General features: G+C 40.2%; 1 protein-coding gene across 1 annotated transcript in view; it reads right to left on the reverse strand.

Annotated features, from left to right (window-relative positions):
* Window positions 1-6510: 6510 nt before the first annotated feature.
* The window catches only part of LOC109465686 (sushi, von Willebrand factor type A, EGF and pentraxin domain-containing protein 1-like), a 51063-nt gene continuing 36989 nt past the window's right edge, over window positions 6511-20584 (reverse strand). The window contains exons 13-32 of the mRNA XM_019763070.1: window positions 19911-20081; window positions 19231-19401; window positions 18491-18661; window positions 18173-18343; window positions 17036-17206; window positions 16549-16719; window positions 15494-15664; window positions 15078-15245; window positions 14437-14613; window positions 14049-14219; window positions 13430-13551; window positions 13210-13318; window positions 11895-12037; window positions 11234-11412; window positions 10972-11126; window positions 10686-10847; window positions 10000-10104; window positions 8955-9100; window positions 8115-8238; window positions 6511-6761 (exon numbers count right to left, since the gene is read on the reverse strand). Coding sequence (XP_019618629.1) covers window positions 6607-6761; window positions 8115-8238; window positions 8955-9100; window positions 10000-10104; window positions 10686-10847; window positions 10972-11126; window positions 11234-11412; window positions 11895-12037; window positions 13210-13318; window positions 13430-13551; window positions 14049-14219; window positions 14437-14613; window positions 15078-15245; window positions 15494-15664; window positions 16549-16719; window positions 17036-17206; window positions 18173-18343; window positions 18491-18661; window positions 19231-19401; window positions 19911-20081 — 3113 coding nt within the window. The 3' untranslated portion in view covers window positions 6511-6606. The remainder of the gene's footprint in view (window positions 6762-8114; window positions 8239-8954; window positions 9101-9999; window positions 10105-10685; window positions 10848-10971; window positions 11127-11233; window positions 11413-11894; window positions 12038-13209; window positions 13319-13429; window positions 13552-14048; window positions 14220-14436; window positions 14614-15077; window positions 15246-15493; window positions 15665-16548; window positions 16720-17035; window positions 17207-18172; window positions 18344-18490; window positions 18662-19230; window positions 19402-19910; window positions 20082-20584) is intronic.

The following is a 20584-nucleotide window of genomic DNA, read 5'->3' on the forward strand; positions in this document are numbered from 1 at the left end:
TTGTCTGCTACATTTAATTGTACCAGACGAAAAGCGTTCAGGTCAGAACTTGCACAACTTGTCTACAAGAGCACTGTAAAATATTTACAGGGGATGAAAATGTAACTGTCGGGTTAAAAAAAAACGAAGGCAAAAATATTCCATGAAATACTCACAACTTATAAGAAATATAAAACTAAAAGAAAAAAAAAAGACTTACCACAACAGAAATCTTCATCAGAACTGAAAAGTTTTTCCTGTAGACTCGAGGACAATTTTCTGTGGTGTTGCTTGGTGAACGGTGGACAAGTTGAGTGTAGGTCCATGCCTACCACGTTGTCTTATAAGGGGTATGTCTTTTTTAAGTGGCTATTTTTAGCTCGGCCTGTCATGTTGTGTACCCGGGACTGGCCCGGAACCATAACATAATCAATGCAAGCACCAATCACGTGCAGGGCTGCGCGGAGGAACTTTCCATTCTACACTTCCGGGTAAAAAAAAAGGGACCTATTTATTTTATAGTGACGTCAACTAGGTGTTTACCAATATGTCTAACTGTAGTTCATACCATCACGTTGGTAAAAGTACACATCACGTGTTAGACAGAAGGAACGTATTGCAGTTATGATTATATATAATACACATGTTCATATTTCTGACAGGTGGCTGAATCCACCTGTATACATATCACTTAAAGGCCCATTGCGTAACATTTTTTCACAAAAAATCAAAATGTTTTGATTGTTGAAATCTTCATACGATTGTTATTTATAATCTAGCTTTTCAGCATATTTGTGCTATTATTTCACTTTTCTGACAATTATGATTGGTGCTAATACAGCCAACACGGGATGTATTCATTTTGAGGCGCCACCACAAAATACAATTGAGAATGTGAACAAACATGACTGATTTTCCTGTATTTCCAGCTTTAAAACTCACTCATACATTTTTGGGCACCTGACTTCCTTAACGGCACATATTTGTAATAGAGCAGGTTTGATTGTAATGACCAGAAAATTGTTTTTGTACTGTCAGTAGCAGCTTTGAGAAAACTGACATAAAACGTGTTATCACGAGCTGAGAAACCAATAGAAAAGGACGTTTCGAACAACGGGAACTAGAATGGCTCTCTCTAAAGTAAAGGATGGTACCGACAACTATCTACCCCATCCCATCAGCTCAACATATGCCGTTTTCATCCTGTTAAGTGGTATCTATAATGTCTACACGTAGACAGCACGCAAATAGTGTGTGTGTGCGTTTGTGTGCATGTTTTTATGTGTTCCACTTGTTCAACTGATTTCAATACGTTAGATCCTATAGACAAATTCATCTACATTCTCAGGGGAGAAAACCAATACAGTTCTCAAATAGGAAAATACATTAAAGAATGTTTCAATCTTAGAGACTACATGTTAGACAATATATATAGTTAAAGCTTTATTGTTACCACTGATATATATTCTGTACGTAATTTGCCACATACATGTACATATATTCTGTACGAGGATGAAGTTGTCCATACTATGTATTTAACCTTGTTAGACCTTTAGTTGTGGAAGACCCACGTGGGAAGACCATACAAAAGTCCCTGTACTTTTTGTTGTGTCAATAAAGAATCTTACGTGTGGTTGTGTACGTTAGAGCGTGCTTGTGCCCATTTTTTGGTGTGAGGGGGGGGGGGCATGAAAATGGAAAACAATTTCAAGGGACTGTGGTCTCGGTAAATGCGGGTAGTGTTTTTTTAGTGTGGGGTTCGTCGGTTTTTCTGCGACAATTTATATGACTGTCGGTATCATTAAAGGACAATCTTTTCTGTCGTAAGACAGCTAAAATGCACGGCACGACACAGCCACGACGGACAAACAAATCCTTCCAGTCACTGTCGTACACAAGTCAAGTCAATCTTTATTTGCACAACAATTGTAACGCGTACAATGCATGGCAAACTCTTCAGTACACATGCCATGCGTCCGCTGACCGAGCTCTAAGCGACAAACATAGTTAGCCTCCGTAGCAGGCTTATAGAACTAGGGGGTTTGGTGGTCTTTGGCTGTTTTCTGATTAGCCCAGTTCTAAAACGGGGATAATTCAACCAGACCGGTTATGTTGTCTATCGTCGTCGTCGTCGTCTGGCGTCAGCTCGGGTCCGAGCATCTGGGTTCGTGTCGTCTCATCCTCAGCTGTTCTGGGGGTGTCGATGTCTTAGGTGGCTGGTCAGGCCTAGTGAAGTATAAAAACGTCGGGGGCACTTTGTGCAAGTCAGAGTAGGTGGCGGTCGCGGGAGGAGGAGCCGCTCTTGTCGTTTATATGCAATCAGAAAATAGCACATAAAAGCTCCCAAAGACTCTGAAGACCCCCAAAACCTCCAGTTTTTGGCATGCTATGGAGGCTAAGACATAGTGCCTTTTGCAAAGGGCTATACGGAAGATATACAGTATAAACCTAGCTACACAGGTTAGTCCGAGTTTCCGGGTTTTACGTTTGGGACATTAGACGGGAGTTAACCTACATCGTACATGTACACATAAGGTCAACCCTGGCGTAATAAGGTCACAAATCAATCAAGTTAATCCCACAACCATACCCAAAGATAAAAGGATACTATCCAATGCTTTTACTACATCCCAGAAAACGTTTTTCGTGTTGTGAATAATTTTAATTATTGAGTCAACAACTTCCCACACTGAGGTTTGGGTTACAATACTTAAACATGACGTCGTTTTTTTTAAACTGGGACAAAAATATCTAATACATCATTTTACTTTCTTTTTGTCTAAATTTCCTGTATTCCAAACTCTCTCACTCGTATCCAGTCTATTGTGTACTATTTAAAATATATGAATAATTCTTAACAGTCCCAAATCGTCGAGGACGTCCACAGTTACATTTTGAGATTTTATTTTAAGAACAAGTCCACGAAAGAGAACACTACAGACTTTGAAATCCTACATTTTACTGATCGTGGTCGGGGCCGCAAGAGCTCTGTCCCGCCCGCCTCACATAGGTTTCCCGGTGTGTATTTCACGAGAGATTGATTAGCCCTCCACAACCAAATGCCCAAGCATACTGTCTCTTATTAGCGTAACACTCCTACCGGGACGGCTTGTTGCACTGGGCGGGGGAAGCTATTAGAGCCCCCGAAGGCACAACCTGCCTGAACACCCCAACACCCCCAATCACGTAAGACTGGATACCAGGCTATACTGTCTCTTATTATATTAGCGTAACACTCCTACCGGGCCGGGACGGTCTGTTGCACTGGGCGGGGGAAGCTATCATAGCCCCCGAAGGCACAGCCTGCCTGAACACCCCAACACCCCCAATCACGTAAGACTGGATACCAGACTAACATATTAACGACGCTTCAAGAGTAATGTTACCGAGCATTTGGAACATGTAACAATAAATGTGACCACCTTTACTTTATTTATTTTGTTAGTACACCAGCGACACTGTTGCAGTACTTCAAAATGCACGAGTCAGTGCGAGTGTTGATAGTGAATTATCCATGCAAATCCCATGCGAAAATCCATGACACCACACAATAGGATACTTCAAAGTCATCGCTTACCGTACTTGAAAAGGTAGGGAAACCACCCCTGAATGTAGGAATCACGTGCGTGTGGTTTTAGTTGTAGTAAATCCCCGCCTAACGTAATGATCAGGCCATCCTCTACTAGCTATAATCAACTTCATGACTTCATTGTAGCCTTTCCGCGTCTGAAAAATTTACAGGAAAACTGTAGGACCTTCCACGAACCGTAGCTCACCTGACATGGCCCCATCTGACCTCACTGTGAGCTTTCAGGCGTTCCGGGATCGGTCATTTGTTTCGGAGGGGGGGGGGGAAATCTTGTTTTCTAATCTGACGTAGATCGCACGCATTAGAAGGTCCTACCACCAAACCTAGTATACTATTTAAGGAATAAAAAAAAACAGAGATAGCATACTAGGTTTGGCGGCCGGAGCTTCTATGCGTGCGATCAATGTTTGATTAGAAAATACCCCTCCCACGCAAAAAAATGGCCGATCCCTGAAATGGAGACTACGGCGAGCTAGTGACGTCAACCGCTGCTATGACAACAGGTGACGCGATCAGGTTACCAGGTGGGGCGCGGGGAGGGTTGTAGTACTAGTAATCAGTTAAACTTAGGAGTAGAGTCATAACATTTGCGATAAGAAACACTAACTAGCTAAAAAGTGGAGAACTATACCCACCTCGTAGCAATAGACTGAGGTAACAAAGGTGTACCAGTCGACCCGGAAAACATGTGTGCAGAGTATGTTTACTATGTTGTACTGTGGATGGCAGGTGACCTCTATGCTGCAGTACTGGCGGCAACCGTAGTAGGCGTTGTTAAGCGGTGATATAAAAGTTCAAGACGTGACTACTCTATGCTACTCTCCAATTAAAGCAGAGGTTGGGTTCTGGGTTATTACCTCCATGAAAAATGGGGGTTTTGTTTTTGGCTTGTCTGTTTGTGTATCTGTGTGTTTGTGTTTCCGGACATTTGCGGCCAGCATAACTTTTGAACTTTTGGATGGATTGTAATGATATTTGGTATGTTGGTAGGTGTTGGGTAGGCAAAGGTCAAGGTCAATTTTGGGCCTCCCGGTGGCTGACCTTGGTACTGCAGGAGAACTTCCCGTTTTTGTATCTTTTGTCCTGGACATGCTATGGTATTGACTTTTTAGTGGCGGATAGCTTTTCCTGTCGGGTGTTTTTTTTTTTGTGAAACATATAATGACAAGACGTGGTGGCGACACACTCCAGTTACACTTACACGTTACAAGTTACACACACACAAAGCATTTCATTCTAACGTATAACAAAAATGTCTGTACATGCTGTAATATTTGAATATTGTACATTGTTGAGAGAAAAGAAGAACCTTTTAAAATTTAAGTGTACCAGAATATCACCTGAAAGATCATCCAAGTCAGTAATAAAGCCAATCAGTGTTTTCAAGTTTCCAAAAACTGTATTTCGCTGTTGAGAGTACGTAGTTAAGGCAGTGTAACAAAAAGTGACTAATGTTTTCACATGGGTGACCACAGGAACAAGCTGGACTTGAAACTAAATTACGAGAGAATAAGCTTTGGTTTAGACTGTGTGTACCGAGCCAAAAACGTGTGCGTAAAGCGCAGGAGTAGCAAGGACCGGAACTAAGGTAAGTAATGGGGGTGGGGCGTACAGTTTTAATCAATTTTTTCCTAAACAAGGGGAGGCTCAACGAGCGACCTAAAAGGGTCAGTTTGTACCAATGATGAGTTGTAGAGCATAAAATTTTTAAAGCGATTTGTTATACATACATACACACACACACACACGGACACACGAATGCCAACGGAAACATAACCTTCTTGGCGAAGGTAATAAAGCGGAGAAAAACCACCCGAAGGATCGCCCTATACACAATAATATATAACTATAGCAGTACCCCACAGTTTCTCATTTTTCTCTATTTATCTATCTATCTATCAATCCATCCATATACCCACCTATCTATCTATCTATCAATCTATTTCTATCTATACATTAATATCAAATACCAACAAAACAGGGGTAGACACCATTTTTAGATATTTTATCTTATTTAATGCACACGTTGCAAAGCTTTGACTTACACAACCAGAAGGGGCTAGAAAAGATGACATTCGATTGTAAGAAAAAAATCTCTTAAATGTAAATCTAAACCATTGGTAGTATATTCTCGATGACAAATGAAGAAAAAGGATGATGTCATTTAAGGTGAAGTTTTAGTGGGAATAAACTGGCAAACTTTATGATCAGGACAGCAAATTGTCCACATTGCTAATGATAATTTGAACTTAAAAGCGTTTCATTTGCAACAGATCTAGACGACGCATATTTTTTAATGCTATTTGCAACATTCTCGTGTGGCTCGAAATTCAGATTATCAGGTGAACCTATCCATGTCATTTGGTCATTTAATGAAAAATCAAAATTATAACATTCCGTTTTTATGACAAATTTTCCTAGCCAACAATCGATAATGACAGTGGACAGTATGGCAGTAGCTTGCATTGGGAGTACATGATCATATATGGGTTCCCTACTACTTTTAATGCCATTTCTCTTAATGAAATGTGTGTAGTATTTTAGATTTTGAACTAATTGATACTGAATTTGTCTGCTCTTAATACTTGACTTTTTGAAAGAAATTGATCATATGTGGAATTATTGCAAATTTAGTTTACAATTTCCGTAAATTATCGTAATCTGTGTAACACTTTTACTTTGGATGTGATTCAGTTAGAGACATTTTGTAAGTTGTACGTAATTCAGCCAAGTGGCTGCGAGGTATCAACTGAAATAAACCATTCATATATATTACATCCGTATTATCATGAGCAAGTCTTTATGCTATTACTGTTGAAAATTATCTGAAATCTCAAACAGATCCGAATCAAATAAAAATCTAGTGACACTTTGCTGTCCAGCCTGAATTACATATAGTTTTTCCGGCACAAAGTCCCTTACGTTTGTCTTACTAAAGGGTGTCTTTCGTCTATGACCAGGTATTGCTAGACCCAATGATCATGATGATGATCATGATTATTACTGGGGATGTTGTTATTCCCTTGGCCTAGAATGCCTCAATTACCAATGGTATTGGGATCGGCCATTACGCTGAACTGGCAGACAAAGTACTCCATCCTGTCACACGGTTGGTCATCCCAGCGGAACGACGCCAGCGGCCACAGATGCACACAGTCCTGGGAAGAGGTTGTCGATGCGTCATTGGGCTCACCTAAAAGAAGTTAGATAAAAAGTATAGTTACACACGACTTCACGCCTTCGTCAAATGACATTGACCTTTACGACTGTTCAGTCGATCATATTCTGACCCAATGGCAGTCTTGTAGTCAAGAGTTCGTCATAAGGATGACTGCTGAGACTATCAATTTTACCGGTTTCGATTTTTTATTCCAAAGTCTTCATCAGAAATGACAAGAGTTGTACCGCACTGCCTTTTATACTCTTCTATCACAGTAAGGTCAGGGCGCCCTGCCTGTTACTTAGCTCAGGGCAGGGTGCTCTAGGAGCTAACCAATCAGCTTACAGTATCTCGTTTTGCACTGACTTTATAAAGTTAGCCAATCAGCGGCTAGAAAGGTGATGACTCAGCGATTACGCTGTTCAATGACAGTCTTATGTTGCGAAAAAAAGCCATCTTAGCATTTCAGGGAAATTAGGTAAGGACAATGGTACAATCTGCAATTTCTGTTCAGTATCAGCAACATAAAAGATATTTAGTTTTTATTCACATCTAAATGATATCAGTAGCTATCAGCATTTTAATTTTCTAATGAATGTTTAAGTTTGAGGATATGTTAGGCAATGTTCAACAGAGAGCTGATTTGCCTTGGCCAGAAGGTCGTTAACCTAGATGAAAGCAGGGAGATAAACTGCCCTTTTAATTTATTTCACAAAAATGCTTATTGCACTTCCCCACCACTAGGGAGTCCAAGTTTACGCCACTCTATCTATGACCCAAAACCTATTTACCATAGGCGCCACTTACTGACCCAGTCCAACGCCCTAACCACTAGACCAAAAGGACTGGGTCAGTTAGCGGCGCCTATGCCCCACTGCTAAACCACTCCCCCTTTTCTTTTGAGATTCGTCCTCGAATCTCCAAGCTCGATATCCCTATGCAGCGCACTTTGCCATACTCACAGGGCTGGTGTACGTGTGGGGACCAGTGAAACACTAAGGATCGAGTAGATACAGACAACCCCTGACTTCCGGGACATCGGGAATCGACCCCGGACTGCTACTTCAAAAGGTCCAGACCCGCATTACTTGGTCAGTAATGCTTAGGTCACATTTCTAAACCGGGGCCCGACCGGGGTGTCTGTATGAAGGAAAACTTAACAATCCATATGAAGAGTATATAGATATACATGTAGTGCCCATGATTATCATCGAAAACGTTTCTGTGTTTTGTTGACTTTTATTTCGTACTTTTCGTTCCCAAAAGCTGCCCGGCCGGGCCCCGGTTTGGAAATGTGACCTCAGCATTAGTGGTGCTTGATCCCAACTGTTAAAAAGACACTAAATCTTAGAATTGTTAGTTTAGAAGATGACACATTATGCTCACCTGGTGCCCAATAAGTGAAACTTTCGAGAGCGGCTCCGTCAGACCATTTGAACTGTCCTTCGTCCAGCTGATCATCCAATCCGATCCACAAGTCCTTACCATCGCTGTTTGCAGCTATGAAGTCCTTATAAAAGTAGTGTAAGAATGGCAATTGTATAATTTTTTACACGTATCATTTGTAACACATTTATCGCGGGTGTTACACTACTCACTTCTACTCCAATTTGCACAAATTGCGCATAGAATATGCAAATATTAGTTTCACACGCCTCGGGGTATCACTTTATGTGGGCACTGGTTCTTTGACATGTTCAGAGAATGAGGCTCTTAACAATGTCAGGGCCTCTGACCTTATACCCTACCGATATGGACCGTAAGTGATAAAAAGTGCTGTGTACGCATATTGTATTAGGGCTCAAAATATCTACTGTTCACAATTCGTACAAGTATATATGTATGGTATGGCATACCAAACTTAGATCAGATACCGTAATGAACCAGATACCGTACTTTTAGAAAAACAACTCCGCATACCCTATATAACACATTGCAACTAAGGTGACATTAAAAGATGATGTTTTGTCTTTGTTGACAGATGACTTTGGCAGTACAGATATAAGATCGGACACTATACAGATACTGTATATTACTGTGTCTTGTCAATTAATGATTAACATCAAGTCATGTGATCTTTACAAGTGACAATGCGTGTCTTTTTTAAGGCATTCGTCAAAAGATACTAGATATTGTATAAGGGATACGGAAAGAATAATCCATTTTGCTGCCTGGCATTGATATTGTTGATCATATAACTATTGAAATTATTCCGTATGAAATTACCTGCGTTTCCTTGTTCTTCACAACGACAAGTTGTCCTCCCATCAGCCGACAGACGTCCCCTGCCCCCCGATAGGTGGCCGTAGTGTTAGATACCATGTAACACACGTCTCCTAACACCTTAGACCCCTCCGGACACGCACCACGGACTGAAAACACCATAGTGTATTAATACATAAAATTGAATTGATATTTAAAAGTGTAATTTATACAATGCGTTATTAGACGTTCAACGTTGTTAACATTACAATCCAATCACATTTAAATGCATATATTTTATCCCTGCATTCGTTACCTCCATAAAACCGTAGGTATTGTTTTGAATGTTTCCGTATGTTTGTGGTCAGAATACCTTAGGAGGTTTTAATTTCACAGTGGCTAGAAGATTGCTCGGAAACTGCAAGGGTGTCTTTGGGTTATATTTCGCGAAGAGGTTCAGTCAAAAGAGGGACATCACATTTTGCATAATTTTGGCACGTACATGTAGGTGGCTTAGACCGCCGATGTACAAAATCGAATACAAATTCTGCAAAAGAGGGCTTAATTTGCATAATCTATATTATAAGGACATTGTATAATTCCATTGGGGGATTTAGGACATGTGACATGTAATCTATGGCAAGCGGAACATGAACAGATACCAATTATTCAAATAAGGGCCCACTTTTTCACAATTAATATTTTTTCATACTTGTGACATCGTGCATAGATAATGCATACTTGGAATGCCACAGCATAATTATCAAGTTATCAAGTGTAAAAAAAGGACTTAAAATACAATTTTAGTATAGATGACTATATTCAGAATTCATTATGTTATCTTCATGTTACCTTATCTCCATGATTAACGAAACAAGAAAGAATTACAAATTTACAAAAGCCCTAATAAATATAAATATCTCACTGAGGTTTCAGGTTTCCAAACGTCTGTCCACCCTAATGACATCAAAGCTCTGTACCTGTAAACCTTCTAAAGCACACATGTTCGGATTGGCCCATATGTCATATATCTCATGAGTAAATGTACAAATATAACAGCAGCTCTTACCGACACATTTGTCGTCATTGTTCACATAACCTACAGGGCACTGACACGCCCATCCGTAAGTAGTCGGCATACAAGGATGAGGTCCGCAGTTACAATCCGCATAATCTGTACGTACATATATTGTGTAATAAAATGTCATCACATATCAACTGTTACTCCCCCCCCCCCCCTTGACTGTGTTACACAATATCCGACTGCCCGGACCCAATTGATACATTCTCCGAGAGACAGTCCTTTGGATCCGGCGGACCACTAAGAATGCGATTTTGTCTGGGTACCATGGCCTGTAACATTATACGACCATATATATTCCCATGAATTATGCAAATGTGTCCTGCATTTCAAAATCTGAGTCTTAATATGCTTATTTCCACATGAATGAAATAGACCACAATATACGATTTCTATAATACACTACTTTCTATCATATACTACTAAGTGTTCTCATGAACATAATGTATATGTATATGTGTATGTATATACACACAGTCATCGTCCCCTCTTCGTTTCCTTTATAGGTCAATGCCTAAACACTTGCTAAATATACTAATCCACCCACGGCGTCTTGAGTCAACGTCTCAAATCTAAAATAGATTAAAGCACGCACAATACTGAAAACGTATCCTTCTAAGCAAATGTAATTAGTGCAATGCCATGACAGAATCTTACTGCAAAGTGAATCTGACCTTTGCATTCGCTTATGTCACTGCTTCCCTGGGACAGCGTTGTGGTTCCTCCAGGACATAACTGGCAATCGGCTTGAGCGCTGGAATTTTGATATGTCCCTATAGGACATGGCGCACATTCTCCGGACATTGGGACATGCATGGATCCAGGTGGGCAGGCAACTGGAAAAGAGGCAATCGATATTGTCAGCAACTGGTATGCAATACAAATCATCTCTATCAAATTACCGTATATCTAAATGTAAACGGTAAACGACATCAAAATCAAAACTATCAAAACACACACCGCAGTAACTGCCTGATGGTCGGAATCCGACAGGACATCCAACAGTTGGCTCAGAGATGCTGACTCCTGTGTCTTCGATGGTAAGATTGACACCGTTGATGGGAATGACGAATGCGCCCGACGTCAGGAAATTTGTTACATCGACAGCCACTTGCCTACAAAACCACAAAAAATTAGATGATTTACAAGGTATGCGTTGACAAAGAAACGCTATGCTGTTAAACACGAAAAGTTAATGTTGTTTTGCCTGATCTACATGTACCTGAGGAAAGCATCCGTGTCAGTTGGAAGGAGGTTTGACTGCAGGGATAGCTGGCTGCCATGTTCAACGTACAGCTGAATAGTAACGTCGATGATGTATACGGGAGAAGCATCTGTCGTGGACCTTACACGTGTAAGTGCACGTGAACGTATACCTTCGTCAACAGAGATGTGGCTGATCTGTGAAATGCAAATAACACTTATTATAACAAATGCTCAGAAGCATCACTATGAAGCTTATTTTTTTTTAAAACAGGCAAAAAGTACGCGATAAAAATAAGTCATTGGGGACTTAATGCAGATTAGGTCGTCATTTGCATTGTTTATTTATACCCATTATTGCTCCTCTTGACATAGCATGGCAGCAGAAAGTTCCTCATTTAGCAAACTTATGATATACATTTTCTTTATTTACCATTCATGAACAAACATCCACAACTTCTCGAACACAAAAACACGAGCATACACAGCCCTCTGTGGCAACGCAGGGACATCTGCACGACACGTAAACCATTTTCTAACTTGACCTATGTTACTCACCAACAAAATATTACTATGATCCATTCACAGCTTTACTGTACATCTACAACAACAAATTAAAAAAGCCCACTGCAGTACCGCCGGAACACGCCAGGCAAAATTTTGCGTTACAGTTTCTTTACCCTGCATGGGTGGGTGCAAAGCCTTTGTCTCAATAGTTCGTCCCTGATGAACCTTCGAATGGCGGCAAGTTGAGGTGGTGTAACCGTAGTAGACATGATAGTCAGGCCTCCCATTACAATAAACATGAAAGGGTCCTCAGAATCTGTAGGAATGCATTGAAAATTTTATTGTTTAGTACAAGTTGTAGATATAATAAAGATCTCTCATTATCTTTAAAATTCTACTTTTGGCAGAGACAAGACATAAGCACAAGGTTGTTCTTATAGTGACAGGTTTTTTTGAGAAGTTAACCCTATCTAGACCGGGGGGGGGCTAAAAGTGCCCGCGCCAACTTTGATGTCACATAGCATCCGAACGGCTAGAGCTAGATCCGCGAAACTTGGTGACTTTTCCTAAAATATTGTTGGCAACAAATCTGTATCATTGGAATAAGATAATGATTTTTGGTGTTGCCATGGCAACGGGTTTCTGACAGGCATTTTTTGCTAAATTTAATAATTTTCTTTTCAACAACAGAATTTTAAGGGTTTTATGTCAAGTTACACATGGTTTCTAGTATCAATAACATCTCCGATAACAATATGTAAATTTTATCATTAAAAATGCATAATTTATGCTAATTTGATGACGTCATTGGCCAAAATCCAAGATGGCGGACCATATCATTAGATCAGGTATATACGGGTTATTTTCCTTAAAATTTCATCAATACTCCCATTTCTTTTTACAAAAAAGGTTCATATGAACGACTTTAGTCTGTTTACAATGTATTTTAGGCTTTATCCTGAAAAAAATATTTTTCAAATTTCAAGATTGATGATCCAAGATGGCGGATAGCTAATGTATGCATGACGTCATTTTATGACGTCACCGGTGTTGCTATGGGCAACATAAGACTTAGTACACCCTAATGATCTGTCATAAACACTTTTGGTAGTTATGTCGTATACCGTTTAGTTTTCAGGGAAGAACCTATCAAGGCGGTTTTGGCCAATAAAATCACATTTATGACGTCATAATGACGTCATATTACGTCACAACGACATAAAAATTGTAGATATGATAAATTTTCACTATTGCACCATCATCTGAAAATTTGGTGGTCATACGACATACCGTTCGCCCCCCCCCCCCGGTCCACCAAGCCCAAAAAAGCCCGGTCTAGATAGGGTTAATGTCCCATTAATCTAGAAGTCTTGGTTGGAACTGGGTTCAGGGTGGTCTAATAGTCATCGAGCAAACCTACATTACGTTGTAACAGATATTTTGTAATGGTCGTTTAAGATTTCAAAATATGGATCTCAGATACATAACCTTGACATTGAGAAACATCGGTGAACCACAGTCGGTTATTTTGACGAGTCATCCATAGCCAGTTGGTGTAGTCTCCACACTCATAAGTATCTACATCCAAACCATATACCTACATGCATGGAGAGTAAAGGTAGTAAGTAACGAGTTCTGCAAGAGTTTGACAGTAATGTACACTACAATGAGCATAAACCAACCTCGAAATACGAATAGTTTTCCCTACCTTTGGGGGGTTACAGTTCATTGTGCAGAGCTCTCTATCTTCTCCAACGGAAGTTACTGTGTAACAGATCTTGTGCCCGTTTGCAGGGCTCGCCAGGTCCTCTCTAATGCAGATTGGGTTGGCTGTTGATGTATTTATATAGAGAGAAAACTAGTTTTAGAAAAATAATGGTACCTAACCTATCGAGTGGACTTTTAATCACATGATTTATGAATATTTTATATGGCAATTAATGATGCTTTTCGTCGAACTCAGAAACAAATTTCGTAGGATTTACGAAAAAGAAGAAAATTTGTCAGTGGTTACTCCCTAGGAAAACATTACATGTGCCATGATATGTGTATGAATTGAAATAAAGCAACAACAGTTCATTCTTATGAAATACTGGCTGAAATTTATGTTCCACTAGCAATCTAAAACTAGATTGGGACTTAACTAAATTTTGGTTGCAAGAGTCAGAGGGGTAACAGAGTCGACCCAAAAGTTGGTAAGTGCAAATTTAGTATATGACATAACATAAAATTCAGCCATTATTTCATAATTACGTTTGCCAACACATATGAATTTCCATGACATGAGAATAATGAATCGTGACTTTAATGTCCACAAGATTACTAACATTCACAGAAACTGTTGCCAGCCCATTTTCCATCTGCACTGCAGACGATGGGACTATGTGAAATTAGCTGGAACCCAGGATCGCACGTCAACGTCGCAACATCGTTGTAGCATGTCCCGTTTGTAGTGATCTGGCCACTGTGTATCTGTCCAACTTCACCACAACAAACTCCTAAGAAAAAGGAAAATGTTGAAAAGGGTCATGAACAAAATGCCAAACGGAGTAAGAAGGATGTCAGCAGATATCAACTGTGGCAAGCATTTGACCGAGGGATATTTTAGCTCAACTAAAGTAATCTTCAAGTGGCTTAAAGTCCAGATGATGTGGCATGTACTATTGTCAATAAAATTAAGTGTTAGCTACTAATCGAAGGCGGTTTTCTACATACTTTCACATGATGGCATGTCCGACCAGGTGCCGTCTTCTAGGCAGCTTGCAATGCCACTTCCAACCAGACTGTAGCCAGTGTCGCAGTCAAAGATTGCAATGCTTCCGTAACAAAACTTGCCATCTACCAACTGGACATGACCGTTGCCAATTGCCAGGTTACCGTCACAACATATTGCTGGAGAAAACAAGTTAAGTTTTGAGTTACAGAGAAACGTCATCAAACCCTCATCTCTTAGAAAAACTAAAACTGAAAATCTATGTTCTCTGTTATGATCACAGGACGTCCAGAAACCCGTCGAGAATACTTCATTAAAGGCAGATCTCTTGTTCAGACATCATGTTCATTTGTTCAAATGCTTGAAATAATAATAAGATTTGTCAGAAAATAAAACGTGTTACACATATCAAAACACTGTTGCATTCCCCCTAGCAGTGACTACAGTTTTTATATAAAATATTGCATGATATTTATAAGTGTTTTAGAGTGGGACGTTATGCAATTTTGAATTTATTAGTAATGACTTTATTTTACCATGCGTATTTGATTTAAATTTATACAAAGTTGATTTTGTGCCGTCCTTTGTACAACTAATACCAGAGGAGAAAATAAAGAAGGTAAAAAATCATAACCTATAATACCTTCGCATTTTGGGATTTCTTTATCCCACACGCCATCTTCAGTACAGGTTAGTGTAGTGTTGCCCACTGGTGTATACCCGTTGTCGCATGTTACCGTAACAGTATCGTTGACACACGTGTCTCCTACATACAGGCTATTCGCAACCAGAGGTGATGTGCAGCATATCTCTTTAGCAGATTGGTTTAAAAAATGTTATTTGTCACGCCCATTCATATTAGCAGAACATATGTTTCTCACTCATCCTTGTAACATTAGTTATGCATACCAAGGCAAAGTTATATTACTAACACAATTATTTCATTGTCAATAAGAAAATGACGAATATCTTAATACTACAGATGATCTTACTTAGCATACACGCACAAGCACACACAAAAAAACACCCCCACACACGTACACAAAAGATAAGTATTACTTTGACAACTCGGCTGGACCCCGCTCCAAGTCTGGTCAGCCTGACAGGTCCGGTCTTGGTCCCCTACCAGCTGATACCCAGATGAGCACGTGAATGTGTCAGTATCGCCGTACAGGTGGCCACCTGTCACCGTTCCATCAACGATGCCATCCAACACAGGGCACGGCTTTCCTTAGACAACAACAGCAACAAAAGATAATGTTTAAGCAGATGTGCCTAGGGCACATATATGGCATATACCGCGCGATCTACCAATTATTTGAATTTTTCGCACGTCGTATCCGTAGGTTTGAAAAGCAGCGGGCGGAATAGCCTTGAGAAGCATCGTACAACGCTCGGCTGTAGCTTGTTTTACGGGTCAGTGGTTATCCTGCAATCACCTTGCGATTTGCTATCGTACAATGTATTTGACGGGTAATTATCATCATACTTACAACTCAGAGTTCCACGACTTCATACCTTCGCCAAATGATTATTCAGATTATTCCTCCTGATTAGGCAAATAGGATGCTCATTTGCATGAATTATTATAACAAACAGTTGATTATATTTTCTAACAAATGACAGTCTTATCTTAACGAAAAATGCCATTCTAGCATTTTCTCAGAAATTATGCAAATAATGTCCTCATTTGAATAAGTTATGTTTGATGATGTTCACCTTCAATAAACTTTCAAATACCTCAAGTATGAAATTACAGGCAGTTACCATTAAGGAATTATAAGATTTTCTCATAAATTATGCAAATTAAGTCTTCATTTATACAGAATCAATATCTGCTTGTGTCTCTCTTATTCTTAATTGCACAATTACTCTCTCTCTCTCTCTCTCTCTCTCACTCTCACGAACGCCTACGAAAACATAATCTTTTTGGCTAATCTTTTTTAATCTTTTCTTTTTTTTTTAACCTTTATTTCACCTTGAAAATGTACAGTACATGTGTGTAGAAGTACAACTCTTCGGCCTAAGCCGTTTTTCAAGAGGTCAAGGGGAGGTAGGTCAGGGGTCTTTTTCAGTATCTTAATGACTGATATGTCAGACCCACAGACACTCACTCTCACATGTTGGTTCCGAGCTGCTCCAAGTCATGTCAGCTTGGCAGGTCACCGTCTGGGTGCCCGACAGTTCGTATCCTTCGTTGCAGGTAAAGGTCACCACGTCCTCGTAGAGGAAGCCGCCACTAAAGCTGCCATCGGTAGGTGATGACAAGGCCGGGCATTGGACTCCTTTAATTTTTAGCAAAATATGCAAATAACATGGGTGCGTTGTTATCAATTAAATATCACATGTAGCTACGGAGAACGCAGTAGAGGAGTCTGTCCTAACGTTCGTCGTTATCTATCCTCAGCATGCTGAGGTTTTTCTAGCAGCGCGATGCCTTTTCTAGTAGCTATACTTGTGCAATATAATATGCGGTTTCGCTGCCGTTAAAATGACTACAATTTTGGCAATCTGGATAACATTACCAGTATACAAATGGGTTTACCGTTTTGAAACAAGCTACATTCTAGTACTAGGATGCAAAGTGAGCTCTCTATTTACGGTCACAAGATGGCGGATGACCGCTCCAGGTCTGGTCGGCTTGGCACACACTTGTCCCGTTGCCGTTGAGAGTGAACCCGGACAGACAGGAGAAGGTCACGACATCCTCGTAGAGATGCCCTCCTGTTACCTGGACGTTGTTAGGCGTAGACGGGAGAGGACATTCCTTTCCTGTCGGGGACACAGAATGTTATAGGATTAACAATCATTGGAACCTTATCGTTTATGGATAATTAGTTAAGTGAGTAAACCAAATGTCAGAAAGTGGCAGTGTGGGGTCGTGTGGCGTAGCGACAGAGTGCGCGGCTCGGAACCTAAAGGTCCCGGGTTCGAGTCCTGACATGCCACCGATCTTGTGCCCTTGGGGAAAGGCACTTTACACGACTTTCCTCACTTCACTCAGGTGAAAATGAGTATTGTCCTGTTATGTATTTGTCCCCTGTGTTGGTGGCGGCATTAATATAAGTTGAAAAAAACTTGAGTGTGCCGTCACCACGTCTGGTGATTACATGTTGGAATAAATTTAAAAAAAAATGTCAGAAATATTATGATCATCAGCTTGATGAATGCTGGAGACATTTATATCAAGTAACGTTATATGTGCTAGTGGTAATTTTGTTTTATTTTAGTCACCCTCAGGTTCTAGCAACATATACATAAATAATGGAAACATTAAAAGCAGAAGAGGTAATTAACATACACATCACAATTAATCACTAGATTTACCAAATGATGAATAATCAGTCAGGATAAAAACAGAGTTCAGAAACGAATAAAACCTTTCAATCAATGTAGAAGAATATGTATGATGATACAATTAACGAAATAACTTGAACTTATGAATTCTAATTTACCAATGATATCAATCATAATTCACAAGTTTAAGTTATGTCATAATCATAATCATAAAGAAACTCATCAAGATAATTAGGTTGTTGAATCCAATCAATAATAATGCAAGATTGTTCTCACATTTAGTTAAAACAATTAACTGAAAGTAATATGAAAGACGTTATAGATCCCAATTAAGCAATAAAGAGAGCTGAGGTTACATAGACAAATATTTCTGTAATTTGAAGAACATTATATAAGGACAAACGACATAAGTGTTAACTATTAGGAAATTGTTTGGCTAACTTTTGCAAGATGGTACGGAGTCGCTCCACTGCTTGTCATGTTGACACGTCAGATTGGCGGTGCCAGTCAGTACAAATCCCACTGAGCAGGAGAATGTGACAGTGTCGCCGAACGAGTTCCCTCCGCTTACATCGCCGTTTAGTGGTGGATCCAGGGCGGCACATGTTATAGCTTGAATAGGGTAGGAGTCAGGGACATCTTGGTTACAAAACTATAACACGCCATATATTCCACAGTGCAAATGACTAACGCAAGCTGAGTCGAAAAAGATCCTTTAAGATCGATTACACAAGCAAGAATAGAGCGAGGACATTATACCTTTGCAAGTGGGTTCAACACCGCTCCACGTCTGATCCGCCTGGCACGTTCTACTTCCAGTCCCGTCCAGTTCGTACCCGGGGTCACATGAGATCACCAAGGTGGATCCGAAGAGATGACTCCCAGACACACTGCCGTGGTCCGGTGCAGTGATCGGTGGGCATTCTTTCCCTTAACAGAACGAGAATTGAAATACATGCTATTATGAGATAGCTTGACTCCATTGTTTCGGTGTCTGTACTGTCTCTTCTGCCTTGCAGTCCCACGATCGCACGTAGGTATCACACACACACACACACACACACACACACACACACACACACACACACACACACACACACACACACACACACACACACACATACACACAAACACACACACATACACATATACATACATACACTTACATATATACACAAATACAATTTAGGACTGTGCGTTTGTTCTATCTCTGTGAGGCTATGCTGTCGACAAAAAGCTATCCGATAGTAAGTTGACAAGATTGGCTTTCATGCTATGTCAACATTACAAATTGATACAGCTTGCTCCGTGTTTCCATTATTCTTTACGCCGTTGGACTGTAAAACAAAGAAATTAAACCTTTTGTCTGTCATTTTCTTGTCCATATTCTTTGAGAATAAAGGGTATAGGACAGAGCCCGAGAATGTTTAGTGCGGATCCGATAGCATATTCCGCAGAAGAAACAAAAGAGAGCTGAGCTCGAGGTTTATCTAACTTACTCTGACAGGACGGCTGAGTACCGCTCCACTGCTGGTCAGCCTGGCAGGTTCTCTCCGAACTGCCCACTAGGTGAAACCCCATGTGACAGCTGAAAGTGACCGTGTCGCCATACAGGGATCCTCCTGTCATATGGCCGTCCATCAGGGGTGGCAGTGTGGCACACTGCAATCCTGTAAAAGAGAAAACCCGTTCAAGGCTGTTGAGCTGTTAAATATAATTACTCGACGAGTTGACACTTCGACCTGATTCATACGATGTACCTGACTTCTATTGGCACAGAAATTATAACGGATGAAAAATAGTTTTCGTATTTTTTCACAGAAATGTTTTAGTATTTTTTGCTTGTCCAATGTTCAAGTTCTAGAAAGTATTCAAAAAGCATTTACTCAAGAAACTGGATATGATTCCTGGATATGAGCTTTCGTCAGTGACTGACGAAAGCTAGTGGATACTAGCTGAAACGTCTGACGTTTCCAAAATCATATCCAGTTGCTTGAGTAACTACTTTTTGGCGTATCGTATTACCGGGATGTCTAACCTTCATCGACGTCTAGAAAGTATTATTTGTTCAAAATGTACAGGTGTGTAAAGGTTACACATGTATGTGCAAGAGAAAAGATAAATGCATATTTGATATAGCTTGTTGTCTATAGATCAGATAAAAACACGGCCTATGTACTATGACAGGAAGGCTGTGTCCCACTCCACTGCTGGTTGGCCTGGCACAACATGATGTTTGATCCCACTATCTCATATCCAGCATCACACGTGAATGCCGCATAGTCACCAAAGGACGTCCCCCCGGCCACGCTGCCATTTGTCGGTGCAATCAGTTGAGAGCAGCTTACCTCTGTAAACATTCGTGTGAGAAGCTTGAAACACAAGCCTTTAATCGAGTAATCAATTATCTTAAACATTTATCTGATCAATTATTGTAAAGAATGCATTCAACTGCATTATCATTTAAACATTACTAATAATGTGTCTTCTCTGACCATATTACACACATTTCACACAACCGTATCACACAGCAAACTTTAAGTCAGTATGTTTATTGAGGTTAATTGATTAAAAACTCTCCTTTAGCTGCCCACCTGAGGGTGGCAGCTATTCTTCCAGGAGAGGGTACATACATGTAAGACATAACAATACATCACATACAATTACATATACATTCACATTACATTATGATAGTATTTTAAAAGAAAACAAGTGTGTAACATCGTATGTGCTCTACTTATTTATGTCCCTCGTGTGCTTTAGTAGGCCTTGTTTGAACTTCTCATGTGATGCCACTGTTTGCAGCCCATGTGGAAGAGAGTTCCATGCTGCAGTAGTTCTATATGTGAAGGC

Source organism: Branchiostoma belcheri, unplaced genomic scaffold (assembly GCF_001625305.1).
Source record: "Branchiostoma belcheri isolate BF01 breed outbred unplaced genomic scaffold, Haploidv18h27 scaffold156, whole genome shotgun sequence".
In the NCBI taxonomy this organism is placed as follows: domain Eukaryota; kingdom Metazoa; phylum Chordata; class Leptocardii; order Amphioxiformes; family Branchiostomatidae; genus Branchiostoma; species Branchiostoma belcheri.